The sequence below is a fragment of the Gallinula chloropus genome (assembly GCF_964237585.1).
Source record: "Gallinula chloropus genome assembly, chromosome: 1".
Lineage (NCBI taxonomy): Eukaryota > Metazoa > Chordata > Aves > Gruiformes > Rallidae > Gallinula > Gallinula chloropus.
The window spans coordinates 34,706,444-34,719,271 of NC_140085.1; the positions used below are offsets into that span (position 1 = coordinate 34,706,444).

The 12,828-nt window shown below is 46.8% G+C and overlaps 1 protein-coding gene across 1 annotated transcript; it reads right to left on the bottom strand.

The window, feature by feature from the left end:
• Positions 1 to 7,972: 7,972 nt before the first annotated feature.
• Positions 7,973 to 12,260, bottom strand: LOC311189182 (prolactin-like; the record flags this gene model as incomplete). The annotated part of the gene is made up of 5 exons (XM_084260774.1): positions 7,973 to 8,167; positions 9,916 to 10,095; positions 11,699 to 11,806; positions 11,932 to 12,083; positions 12,230 to 12,260. 5 exons carry the CDS (start codon positions 12,258 to 12,260, stop codon positions 7,973 to 7,975), a joined length of 666 nt encoding a protein of 221 aa, XP_084116900.1.
• Positions 12,261 to 12,828: the final 568 nt, after the last annotated feature.

Here is a 12,828-nt window from a genome sequence, read left to right on the forward strand (position 1 = left end):
CATTCATTAGGTGACACAGTAGGTTCATGTTAGACAAACATCAGCATTTTTAGTGTATTTTCTCCACCTGCCCTCACCTGTATCCATGTTCATTTATTTTTGAATAGCATGGTCACAGGTCAGCTGATAACCCTAGTGAAGTGCTCAGTAGTAAAACACCACCAACCAAACCTATACAATACTCTGTGTTTAAATCACTTTGACTTGAATGCATACTGGGAAACACAATTCACTAACTCCTGTCTTTTATCCTGTGGATGAGCCTTCTGGTATTCCTAGCTCTGAATTTCAGTGGCTTTTGTCAGACTGGTAGTGCAATCCCTTGTAATCTCTTCTGTGTTTCAAAACTGTAATGGTCATTATGCAAAACTGTAGCCCTAATGCACTAAGCAACAGAACTATAATTGGAAAAACTGCCACTACAGCCATCTCAGAGAAGTACTTAAGGAGGTGGCAATGCCATAGTAGCCTTATTCCTGACTTACTCCTATTTAAACCGGTGTCAGTAACACACATCAGCATATGTCTGTATCAAAGGCAGGACAGTGTTCTGTGTAATTCAAGTAGCCTGAAATAATGTCATTAAAACCGCTTTACTTGAAAGTATTTGCTTGCTTCATCCACTTCAAGGAAATCACACTATGAATTTAAGTATCCTTTTTTGTTTGTTTATTTGCAAGGCTTTCTAGCTCAAAATGGGAGCAGAACTGTTTTTTCTTTATCATACATTTATGAATGCGTTTGTTGAGAGACTAAAGGTGTTTCCTGTTACAAGCAAAACCTTTTGGAGAACCTTATGGTTTTATAGGCACTATTTAATTTCTGTCAGATTCATACATTTTATAGGCAAAAGAGATGATTATGATAATCTAGTCTGGCTTTCCTCATCATGCATGCTATGAATGTTTCTGATTATTCTTGCCTTGAGCTCCAAAGCTTTTTGAGCTTTATTATACATCTTTCAAAAAGCCATACAATTGTTTTACCTTGTGGTAGATTATCTACTATTCCCCTCATTTTGTTGTATTATCTGGGAGGTGAAGTTTAGATACAGTGGCAGCTAAAACCCTTGAGATTGCAGTGATGAAGCTTGTATCGTAAACTTTATGCATGAGCAGGTGAATTTTGTATCTCACCTTGTGCGCATGTCCTGCCTTCTAAGTGGTCCAGCTGTGCAGTCCTGGTCTTGCACTGTATGTCATTCATTGCATGTGATTTCCTTGCTTGTTTTAAGAAAAAAGGAATCCCAGAAAAATTCAGAAGTCATCTCTCCTGTGGTTCCAAACCCTCGTTAGCACAAGCTGCCTTGTTACCTACCCTCAGAAGGCTAACGAAAGTATTTAGTACACCATATGTTACATGTGATTCAGTCACATGAGAAGTTTATCCCTATCCTGCAATCTCAGAACTGACTCATACTCTGTCTGAAACCTTTAGGGATAGACAGACAGATCCTGTACACAGGAGGATGAATTTATTGTCTTAATTGTCCTGTTGGAGTCATAGTCCTGCCTTGTTTGACTGAGTTCTACCTGAAGGACCAGCAAGTGTTGGTGGATCAGATTCTTCTGAAATGGCATTTGCTAGTATCTGCCTGCAGTGAAAGGCATGCAGGTATTTCTGAGTTACCATCAAATGATCAAGTGCAAGGGTGTGTGTGTGGGGGGGGTTCATCAGTGCTTCCTATGTTGGAGGAAATCAGTGTACACTGGGGACAACTGGGGTTTTACCATTTCACCTTTCAGAAACAGGGAGTCTTCACAGCTCCTCGTATTCTTTTACTGCATGTCAGTCGAGCACTGGTGTTAGAAGCAACACTTCTGGAGAGGGGAGATGGGGTTGAGTGCTCCCTGGGAAATTCTTTCAGTTGATGGTGCTCTCAGCACCGAATGTGAACTGCTGTCAAAACTCTCAGCTGATGTGCTAAACAGGATACGTTTGAAAGATGTCTCACTGAGGCAAAGATCAAGCAAGGCAGAACTGGTTTCGCAGTTATAATGTTATATGTGTTTTAAATTGAGCAAGTTCTGGTTTCACTGTAGTTATTAAAACTTACACCTCTTCAGGTCCCTCCAAATCTCTTAACACCTCCTACCAGTATTCTTATTCCATGGCTAGAACGAAGTTTGACTGTGCCAGATAAAACATTCTTTACTTGAAAATGCTGATCAGGCTTTCCTTAAAAACCCTAGAAGTATACATGTGAATTTTGAATTACACCTAAAATAGTCTGATTCAATTAGAGTGTATTTAGGCCCCTGACACATGTGACCTCGATTCCTTTCCTTTTAAGCTATTAAAGAAGTTTCCCTTCAGTCCATACTGTGGAAACTTGGTAAATGAGAAACAGCACCTGGTATGAATATAAAAATATTACATAATTACAGTGCCAGACTTTTCTGTGTGAAGGATCAAGTAGTAGGTACTTGTTTCTTCAAAAGACGTGTGCACAGTGGTTATGAAAGAATGAAGTGCAAATTATATGCACAGTCCCCACCAGGTGTGTGAAATGCTTTGTGACAGGCACATTGCAGGGATGTAAGGTGCATAACTCACCTGGTGTTACAGAGTGACGTGAGAAATACCCATGGCACCTCACAGTTAAAACCAGCAACAATGTCATTTTGACATCCAATACATGATCTGGTGGGTGACCTTGCGGCACGGTTTTAGGGTATCTCTCTGAGGGGCTTCCTATGTGTGGCATTTTGAGACTGTAGTTGCAGGCTGTAGAATATTGCAAAGGATCATTGTTGGGAACCTGGGGCTGGGCAGAGTTCAGGTACCTCAATTTCCAAATCACAATTAAAAGCCCCACCTCTTCAGAAGCCATTAACAAAGCAGTTAGTTAGACTCAGGGCGCACCTCTCTGTTTAGTCTGGCAACTTATCAATGCTAATGCAATGCAGAATACAAGAGGGAAAGGGAGAAGGGGCCGAGGCTCAGTGCTCGCTTTGTTCCTGGACCTGCACACTGCCATGCCCTCAGGCTGTGCTGCTGACATAAAGATCTGGCTGTACAACCCAGCAGGCTCAGAACAGGAGAGGCTTTTCTCACCCCACCTGTTGGAGATCCTCCAGACAGGTCTGAAAACGGATCTTGAGAGCCTGTTCTTAAGGTCAGGCACTCAAAGGAGCTTCTCTGATACTTAATAAGAAGGTGCCATTTCCATTTCTGTGTCTGGCCCTTGGTTTTCAAAAGATACTGCAGATGATGCCAGGGTACGTCAGGCACAGCCACAGTCACATTTTACTGCGTGTAAACAACTGTGAGACTGTGAACAGGAGATGTCAGTTAACTCCTCTGTGGACATTGCTAAAAGCTGGGTTTCCTGGTCACACCTGTGTCAGCACTTAGACTTTGGTCATACAGGCTGAAAGCATCAAGTAATTTTCTAAAAGTTACCATGTTTTTATTGATTCTATACCAAATAGGAATTAATTGTTATGATCTGCTGGGAGAACAGGACTGCTTTAAGGCACAAAACTGCATTGCTAACTTCAGTGTCAGAACAATAGTACAACGGTCAAATGTCACTCCTGAGCCACAGTAATACATCAGATTTGTTTTATCTGCTGTGATTTACTAGTACTGGGTTTTAAACACCAGTTGCCATCGCTGTAGCCACTGAGCTCCTCTGACGAATATATGTTCTGCAGTCAAAAGGCTGACATAAATTAAGTAGATTCACATGCTTCAGCACCCTCTTACCAACAAGACTGATTTCTGCAAACTAGAAGGGAAGACGAGCTGATTTCAAGCAACTTAGCTGTAAATTCAGCATCCTCAGAAATGTCTCAAGAGATACTAGAGCCCAATTAACTGGAGACTTTGTTTATGAACTGTGGGGAGACCAAAAGGCCCCTGCAGACAGAGGTTCACAGTGGGTGGAATTGACATTGACTACACCAGCCTCCAACAACCGTACCACTGAGTTGTGTGCCTGACGGCTGGTGCTGTGTAAGATAACCTGAGGTAGGTGAGCTTGGATCCGAGATGCTCCCCATGTGGGCTTGCACCTAAATTAGCTGCCAGAAAATGGCACCCTCCATTCCCTGGTTTCTTGTGCATACTCAACAGTATTTCTAAGCAGTGGAGCTGGGTGTGGTGGTCCAGGATCTGACAAGGCAACGCCTCAACAGTGGGCCTCCTGTACTCATCCAAACACATGGACACCCAGCCTTTTACAAACATGCAACACGTGAGGAATTCTGAAGTTTTTTTCCAAGCCTTTTTTCTTCTTTTTTCTTTTCTTTGCATGTCAACATTTGAATGTGATATGAGGTAGCTGAAAGCTAATGCATATCATTCAAAGAAATCTGTTTCCGTTTGTTTCTGCTTCGCGATCATATGGTTTTAGAGAAGTTAAACTAAAAGTCTGTCTTGTGACATCTGTCACTTAATCTGTCACACAAACATCAGCACATATCGGATTCAGTCTAAATTTAAGATACACTATCAAAGCCATTTAGCACATTATGAAAGAAAATGAATTCTCAGTCACTGAGTGTGTCTCTGTCATATCCTTCATCATCCTGAAAAAAAATGGAAAAGTTATGACAAGGAAATTTCTAATGTACCAAAGCAGCTCCTAATCACTGAAAAAATGGGACTGTACAAGAATGTCAATATATCGAGGCAATCCTGCAACATTTCATGTAAGAAGACGTGAAGAACTATGGATGTATTCTTAATTCTTAAATTTGTTTGGCTGACAAGGAAAGTTGATGGAAACATGCGGTTCCACAAACTGATATTACACCATGACTTACCAGTCTGGTATCACATGTTGTTGCAGGTAGTTCAGGAGAGCCAAACACTTAACTGGAAGCTGATCCCCATTTTTCTGGTTTTCTATTCCTTTGAAAAGTTTTTTCTTTTAATATCCTCATGTGCAAATGCTGCCTTTTCAAACTCTAAAGCATTTGAGCATATCGCCCAATGTTACACTTTCAGCTCTCCCTAGCTAGTCGCACGGCTGTCTTGGAGAGAGATCTGGCAGGAGATGAAGTACTCCCCTGTGTGAGAAACATCGCTGGTGGTTCTGTTGGAGGCATTGGTGGCCACAGAGCAAAACCTGTCCTTTTCAGCCAAGTGCTCAGCTGTTTTCTCCGTCAGAAGAGGATTAAGGCAATGTCAGCAACGTAGGGAGGTTGTTGTTTCACCAACGGGCCTCACTTCAGCCAAAAGCAGATCTTGCAATGTAACACTCAACTGTGAGGAAAAATGACTCTGAATGACCACAAGTAATGTGCATTGTTGTTGCTCCTACGGCACCCGCTCCCTCGTTAGGGCAATGAAGCAGGTGAAGGGTTTGGAGCACAAGTCCTGTGAGGAGCTGCTGAGGGAACTGGGACTCTTCGTCGTAAGAAAAGGAGGCTGAGGGGACACCTTATCACTCTCTACAACTACCTAAAGGCGGTTGCAGAGATGTCGGGGTTGGTCTCTTCTATCTAGTGGCAAGTGATAGGACGAGAGGGAATGGCTTCAAATTGCATCAGGGGAGATTGAGGTTAGTCATCAGGAAGAATTTCTCCCCTGAAAGGGTTGTCAGGCATTGGAACAGGCTGCCCAGGGAGGTGGTGGAGTCACCATCCCTGGAGGTATTTAAAAGGTGTGTAGATGAAGTGCTTAAGGACGTGATCTAGAGGTGGGCTAGGCAGGGTTAGGCTGTGGTTGGACTCAATGATCTAAAGGGTCCCTTCCTACCCAGGTGATTCTGTGATTATTTTCGCGTTTCTGTGTGACAAAACAGAAAATTCTGGGGGTTTAGGGTCTCTTTGCAGCATGTTCGCTACCTGACCCTCAGCGGCACCCCCGGGGGCCCTCCCGCCTTCCGGGGTTACTGGGAGCGATTGCAGCTGTTCCCGAGACACCTTGGGACTCGCTCTGAGACACACCCAGCTCCCTGCCCGCAGTGACACGGCCCCGCCTCGGGGACAAAGCCCTCCCGCAGGGGCACGGCCACCCACTCCTCCCTCAGTGACACGGCCCCCCCTCGGGGACAAGGCCCTCCCGCAGGGGCACAGCCCCCCCCTCGGGGACACGGGACAAGGTCCCCCCGCAGGAACACGGCCCTCCCCGCCCGCGGGTCCCCACAGCGCCCCCTTGTGGCAGCGCAGGGCGCGTCGCGTCAGCATCCCCCGCGGGGCCCGGGACACCGCCGGACCCTCGGGGACTGTCCGCCCTTCTGCCAGGCCTAGTGACGCCTGCCGCGTCTGCCGCCCTCCGCTCCCGACGTAGGGTAGCGGTTCTGCTGTGCGCGACGCCGTCTCTGCCGCAGTGCAGCGGAGCTGCTCCCCTTAGCGAGCGCGCCCTTGCCCCGCTGCAGCGTTTCGAGACGGCGGCCAGCCCTCGCTGGCGCGGGAGTCCCGAGGCACCAGCGTACCGCTGTACGCCAGGCCTGCGGCTACCCCAGGCGGCGGGGTAAACGCTGTGACTATCGCTAGTACTTCTTCTGCCGGCAGGGTGGGCACCCCTCTCCGGTTCTGTTCGGCCAGAGGAGCCTTCCTCAGTGCTCATCAGGGCTCTCTTCTCTTCCCAGAATGTCTTCGGGAGTTGCACATGGACGCTGCTATTTCGTTACTCGCTTGTAGGATCTCACTGCGTAAGGAATTGCAGCTAGTAACTTCTCTGGGACAGGCGCTATTGCCTTTCCGTGATACCTGGCACAGTGGGGACCAGATGTCAGCTGGGAACACGCACAGCTTCCAGCCGAGCCCGTACATCAGCTGTCTGCAAGATGGTAGGGATCTGAGGATATTGGCAGTCGCGGAGGTGCAACCGAAAAGGTTGTTCCTCTGCTCTTCATAAATGCTTATTTGAAGTGCTTTCCTGCTGAGTTTCTCCAGCCCAAATCCAGTATCGTTATTAAATAATCATCAGCATTCTACTCTCCGTTCTTGGCAGCCCGAGCTCAAGCTACTGTCAACAACCACCGAGATCAGGGGAGGCCAGAGAAGAGCATTCAGGGATGGAATAGTCAAGAATATTAACGATAAATACATGCTGATTATAAATGCCTGCTCAAATGGCTCATTGAGGATCTGGGCACAAAGATGTTTTGTTCTGTAAACAACCATCAGCACCACCCCACTTGTAGGAAAATGGGATTGCTACAAAGTATCTGACACCTTTCAGATTTTTATTTGCTATGGAGTTTGTCACCACTACTGTAAATCCCAAGCCTTCTGTCAGCATGTGTCATGGGAAAGAGGCTTATTGCTACATCAGCCACACTCAGCCCTCTGACTGGTATTTGGACCAGAATTCTGACTCACCTTTCATACAGAACCTTTTCCTTCAGGAGTTTCCACTGAAACCATTGCAGGTATGAAGAAGCATTCAGAAATGAGTAAAAGTGATAGAACTAGATCTTAGGGGACACGTGAAGCGCCTTAGAAATTAGTAAGAAGTATGATGTGAACATAGAAGTCTGCCATGGGGTCTGCAGTTACACAAACTGATTGTCAGCAATACCACTCTTCAGTGTCAAGCAATATTCTGCAGGTAGGGATGGATGGATGGATGGATGGATGGATGGATGGATGGATGGATGGATGGATGGATGGATGGAGAAATGGGTGGGGGAAAAAATTAACATAAAAATATACTTTATTGATAGTATATAGATGTATTTGTACCAAGGTTTAACAAACTGAATTTCACTTTCAACAATGTATATAGCTAAACTGTATGAATCAGCCATAATATAGCCCATTACAGTGCAATGTGCAAGGACATTTATTTACCTACTGCTAGAGTTCTCCTTTTTATCTGGAGTGGTAATGCACGTACACACATGATGCTTTATTTAGTATTTCATCTGCATAGGTCAACTGTGTCAAGTAGCTGCCAAAGAATTTCAAAACCACTTTCCTATTGAAATTACTGTAAGTGCCATGATTTATAAATTCTGTTTTTTCATCTTTATAAACAACATGCTCAGGGCTACTTGTCAAGAGATTACAACTCAACAACTATTTTCTGGCATAATCCTACATTTAAGAACTTTTAAGTAGCTTTGTACTTTATTGGAGTCTCTCCTGAAACAGTGAATGAAGTCGGAGTCACTCATCATGTTTGCCTCATTACTTATGGGTAAACCAGCAGCTTCAGATGACACCATTCCAGTTAAAGAATTGCTGATGATCCCCATTGACTGCATCTGTATTGAAAAACAGGAAAAGAAGTACAACTCATAACTACACCTACAACAAATCTTCAAACTACAAGTGCAGAAGTCAACTGAAGCATCACTATGTTGGGCTGTTCAACTCCAGACCTTTCACATACTTACTAAGAATACATGTCAAGTTCCTTACATAGAATAATTTTATTTTAATGGCATCTATGCAACCTTTAGACTAGCCTGAGATGATCTGATACATGCAAGAATACTAGGGGATAATTCCATCTGAGTTTGAAGTAGAGGAACCTTGCTTTGGTAATCGCTATTTCCTCCTGAAGCAATACAACAAATCCTTCTTGAGATTTTCTTAGCCATTCATTTTAATGAGTTTTGTGAAGGGAAGCTTCTGACATAAGCATTCACCAGTGCTGTTTAACCTGATGAACTCTGCAGGCTATTATCATCTCTCAGCGTAGGAGCATCACAACAGAACCAAGCTTAGAATTAGTGTCTTACAGAAGATCACAGCTGCAAAATATTGTAATGCATTTGCATTGTTGGCTTCATTTTTTAAAATGATATTTCTACCTCATGCAATGTCCATACTGTGGAGAGGGCAAAACTTCAATGCTTTCCTTCTTGGTAATTCCTTCAAAGGTGGTGTAGAAAAACAAAATCAGGTATGTATACCAGAAGCATGTAGCTTGTTTAGAGTTTGATGGCTTGCTTCAGTTGCAAGAATGAAGCAAATGAAGATCAAGCTTTGAGGTTGGTACCTCTGCACTCTGAGGCAATTTTGACCCAGAACCATGGCTGTACTTGGAAGATGGGCTTTCCAATTGTAACTCTGAGTCACCCTAACCGGGGCTGAATTTTAAGGCAGGGTACAATCCTCCTATCCTAGGCTGCTTATAATTTTAAAACTTGTATTCCGCCCCCCCCCCCCCCCCCCCGTGTTCATGAAGCTGAAAGGTGAGCTACTAGTGTAAGATAATAGTTTATTATTCACTTTTTGGTGAAACAGACACCTTGGCAGTGTAGCCATTTCAGAGAATGGTCACACAGCCCTTGTTTGTTTAGCCAAAACTACAAATAATTTTAGATACAAATGCACAAGAAATACAAAGATCAGGACTCCCAGCTAGTGATGAGAAGACAGAAATAGAAATCACAAAAAATTACATCCAATAATTTATATATGATCTTCCAGAATTTGGAACTGAGTTTTGAAATTGTTTTGTGACTGGCATCTGACTTAAGCAATGCCACTGTTGTCTTGAAGAACTTATCCTGGCATAAAATTGTTGCCTTAGGAAGGAGCTCTTTGCAGAAGGCAGCAGTGATACTTGAATTACTTAGAATGTAAATCCAAATAAAACTGAAAAAGATAATTGTCAAAGTCTACCCACTTCTCTACTGCCCTAGAAAACTCATCTATACAGATTCACAGAATTGGAGGGGTTGGAAGGGACCTCCAGAAATGATCGAGTCCAAACCCCCCTGCCAAAGCAGGTTCCCTAGGATAAGTCACACAGGTGACACATCATCTACACATATGGACATAAATACTGTCCTCTACACATCTACCAGTCCATACAATAAGACCCATGCTTTGACTGAAAAATTCCTGTATCTGTAACAAAGTCCAGCGTCGCTGGCTCAGAGCCTCTGTTGGCATTAAGGCTATAGCCCAAGTGAGAGCAGCCATTGCCTTCCCCCCAGCACCCCCCAAGTCATGCATTCCACATGACTGGTGTAAATGAAAGCCACATGGAAAATCTTGCCTTTTCGGTTACTTTCTCAACTCCAGTCTTCAGCTCATGTACCATATTGCTGATTTGCTTAGCTTTGCTAAGGCTGTCATCAGGCAGCTCTTGGTGGTGCTCAATATGCTGATTGAAGTGGGAAAGTGGTTCTTTCCAGGCTTGCAGAAGTTTCAGTATCAGGTGAGTCAGTTCTTCTCTCTTGTATATTAAAGTAGTAAAGGGATTCTCTGTTAGTTTGCAGCAGGACGTATGAACACTGTCAGTCAGTCCCACTGTGAAATCTCAGTGGGATTAAGATTTGCATCTGCAATTCTGTAGCTTTCAAATATTCAGTATTTAAGGGCCACTCTGGTTATTTGCCTAGATACAAACAAAACTCTAGAGTTGTATTTGTCTTGCTTTCAGCTTGCTTAGACTCCTAAGCTCTGGAATACCTAAAACTGTGGAGTGCAGCATCAGCAAAATGTGAGCGTTCCTGTCAAGCGTACTTGTTACGGAAAGAGTTTTCTTTAGGAGGTCCTCCTAGATGTCTCAAGAGCCCCAGAAGCCTCACCTAGAAATCCCTGCTGGCTGGCATGGAAGTGGAGGAGTTTCCTCACACCTGCTGAGGTTGTAGCTGTGTTGGGCAGAGGTTCACTGCAGACACACTTCCCAGAAGGTGCCTGTTGCTCAGGGTGCTTCACTACCAGAAACTCGATGGCCATAGCACCTCTCGTGCAACATAGGTTCAGAGAATGCAGTTGACCGGTTAAAGCTTTCTAAAGCTGCAGGGCCTCGTTTCTCATTGCCCTTCCTGGGGAGCCTCTGGACGTCTTGGGGGAAGCTTCTCGTCCCCATCACAACCAAAGAGCAAACCACTAACATTCCTCTCCACGTGCCTCTTCCTAGAGGCAGAAGTTTCTCCCGCTGCTGTATCCTCGGCTTCACGATCTGTGTTTTCTCTGCCTAGAGAAGCCCTTCCTGCCCTTCTCTAAATGAGTAACGATTTTTCCCTTTTGCCATTACATCTGTCTAAAACAATTTGCTGTTCTTTTCCCCTTACCTAACTACCGATTCAGAGATAATGACTGTTATTTCTTTCTCCTGATTGCTTTTTGTACTTTGCAGTGACACTGATTAATTTAACTTATCTGTCACATGCAGAGTTTTCCAAGTTTCTGTTCCACAGAGGCTGCCACAACTAAATCAAAAGCATGTCTGTCTGTCAATCATTTGGACAAAGCACTACTACTATGTATTATAACATAAATATGATCTATGCATATACAGAGCCATATACAGCTTTTTTTTTTTGCAAGACCTCTGTGATGTGCACCTGTTTGTGGTCAAAACTTACCAGCTTCTTCAGTCCAAGCTGTTGATGAAGCACAATGGGAGGCAGAAAAACCTTTCTGCCTATCGCAGCATCACAAGGTTGGAAAAGACCTTTAAGATCATCAAGTCCAACCGTTCCCATCCTATGCTAAACAATATCCCTGAGTACCTCATCTACCCCTTTTTTAAACACATCCAGGTATGGTGACTCAACCACCTCCCTGGGCAGCCTGTTCCAGGCCCCGACAACTCTTTCAGTGACATTTTTTTCCCTAACATCTATCTGCATATCTATCTGCAGCTGTACTAAGGCGAGGGACCACCGCAGAGTGATGGGTGAAACCTCTGGGGGCTCTGATAGGATGGGGGTTATTTTCCCCTTTCTTGAGGGAGTGGGAGGTGGGAGGGTGAGCAAGCAGGTGATATGACCCCAGGAGCCCCCTTCCAGCCCCCCACCTGCCCTGTTTCCACCGCGGTCCAGTCTTACCGGGATTTTTTGGGCATATTCTTTGCCGTTGGGGGTCCGCATCCCCGACGTGTGGCACTTCCGAATGGGCTTCCCCAGCTCGTTGTCACGGGGAGGAAAGTGCTTTTCCTAGGGGGGAAGAAAACCTAAAGAAACACCGAGGGCACCCGCCCCGCCCTTCCCTGTCCCGCCGGCAGCCGGTCCCAGGGCGGCGGGAGCCCGGTCCGCGGGGGCGGGGCTGGCCCGGCACTCACCAGCTCGGCGTAGAGCGCCGTGGAGAGACTGTGGATCCTGCCCGAGTGCCGGATCACCCGGTCGAAGAGATCGGCCACGGTCAGGAGGCGGCAGCCGGCGTCCCCCGGGGCACAGACCAGCAGCCACAGCAGCGCCAGCGCCGCGGCCGCACCTGCGGAGAGCCTGACGGTGTCGGGGTGGGGCGCGGGGCGTCCGAGGGTGCCTCCCGTCCCGTCCCGTCCCGTCCCGTCCCGTCCCGTCCCGTCCCTCTCTGCTCCGCTCCCATCCGCCCCACCTCTCTCCGCCCGCCGCCCTCACCTGCTCTCCCTGCCGTCCGGGCGAGGGCCATGGCGGCGCAGAGCCCGCTGCCCGGCGCGGAGCGGCTGGGACCAGCCGGCGTCGGCGTTGCTCCCGCAGCCCCTATATATATATATATATATGCCGGGTGGGGATGTGCGAGACGGGGCGGGGGGGGGGGGGGGGGGGGGAATCTCCGGTTCGTGACGTGCGCAGCCCGCGGCCACCGTGAGCAAGCCGCCCGGAGCGGGGCTCCCGGCTCGTCGGGAGGGCGGGAGAGCCCCTCGTACCCCTCGCACCCACCGCAGCCGTTCCCCCGCCCCCGGCAGCCCGCAGCACCCTGCAGAAATAAGTCTCCCGGGCTGTGTGGTGGAGCTGCTACTGGTCTGTGCAGTGCCTGGCCGCCGTGGGACCGGGGCCGCGCTGGTGCCCGTGTCACAGCCTGCACCGGTGGGCAGAGACAGGCAGCTCCTGTGCCCACACAGAAATGGCGTGGCCAGGACTGTACCAGCATCTCCGCGGCCATCCAGGGGGTAAAGGTGTGGGCACTGAGAACAGGCGAACGAACTGGGGGGTTTATACAAGGACAACATGGGGGGTAGGAGAGAAGACTAGCCTCA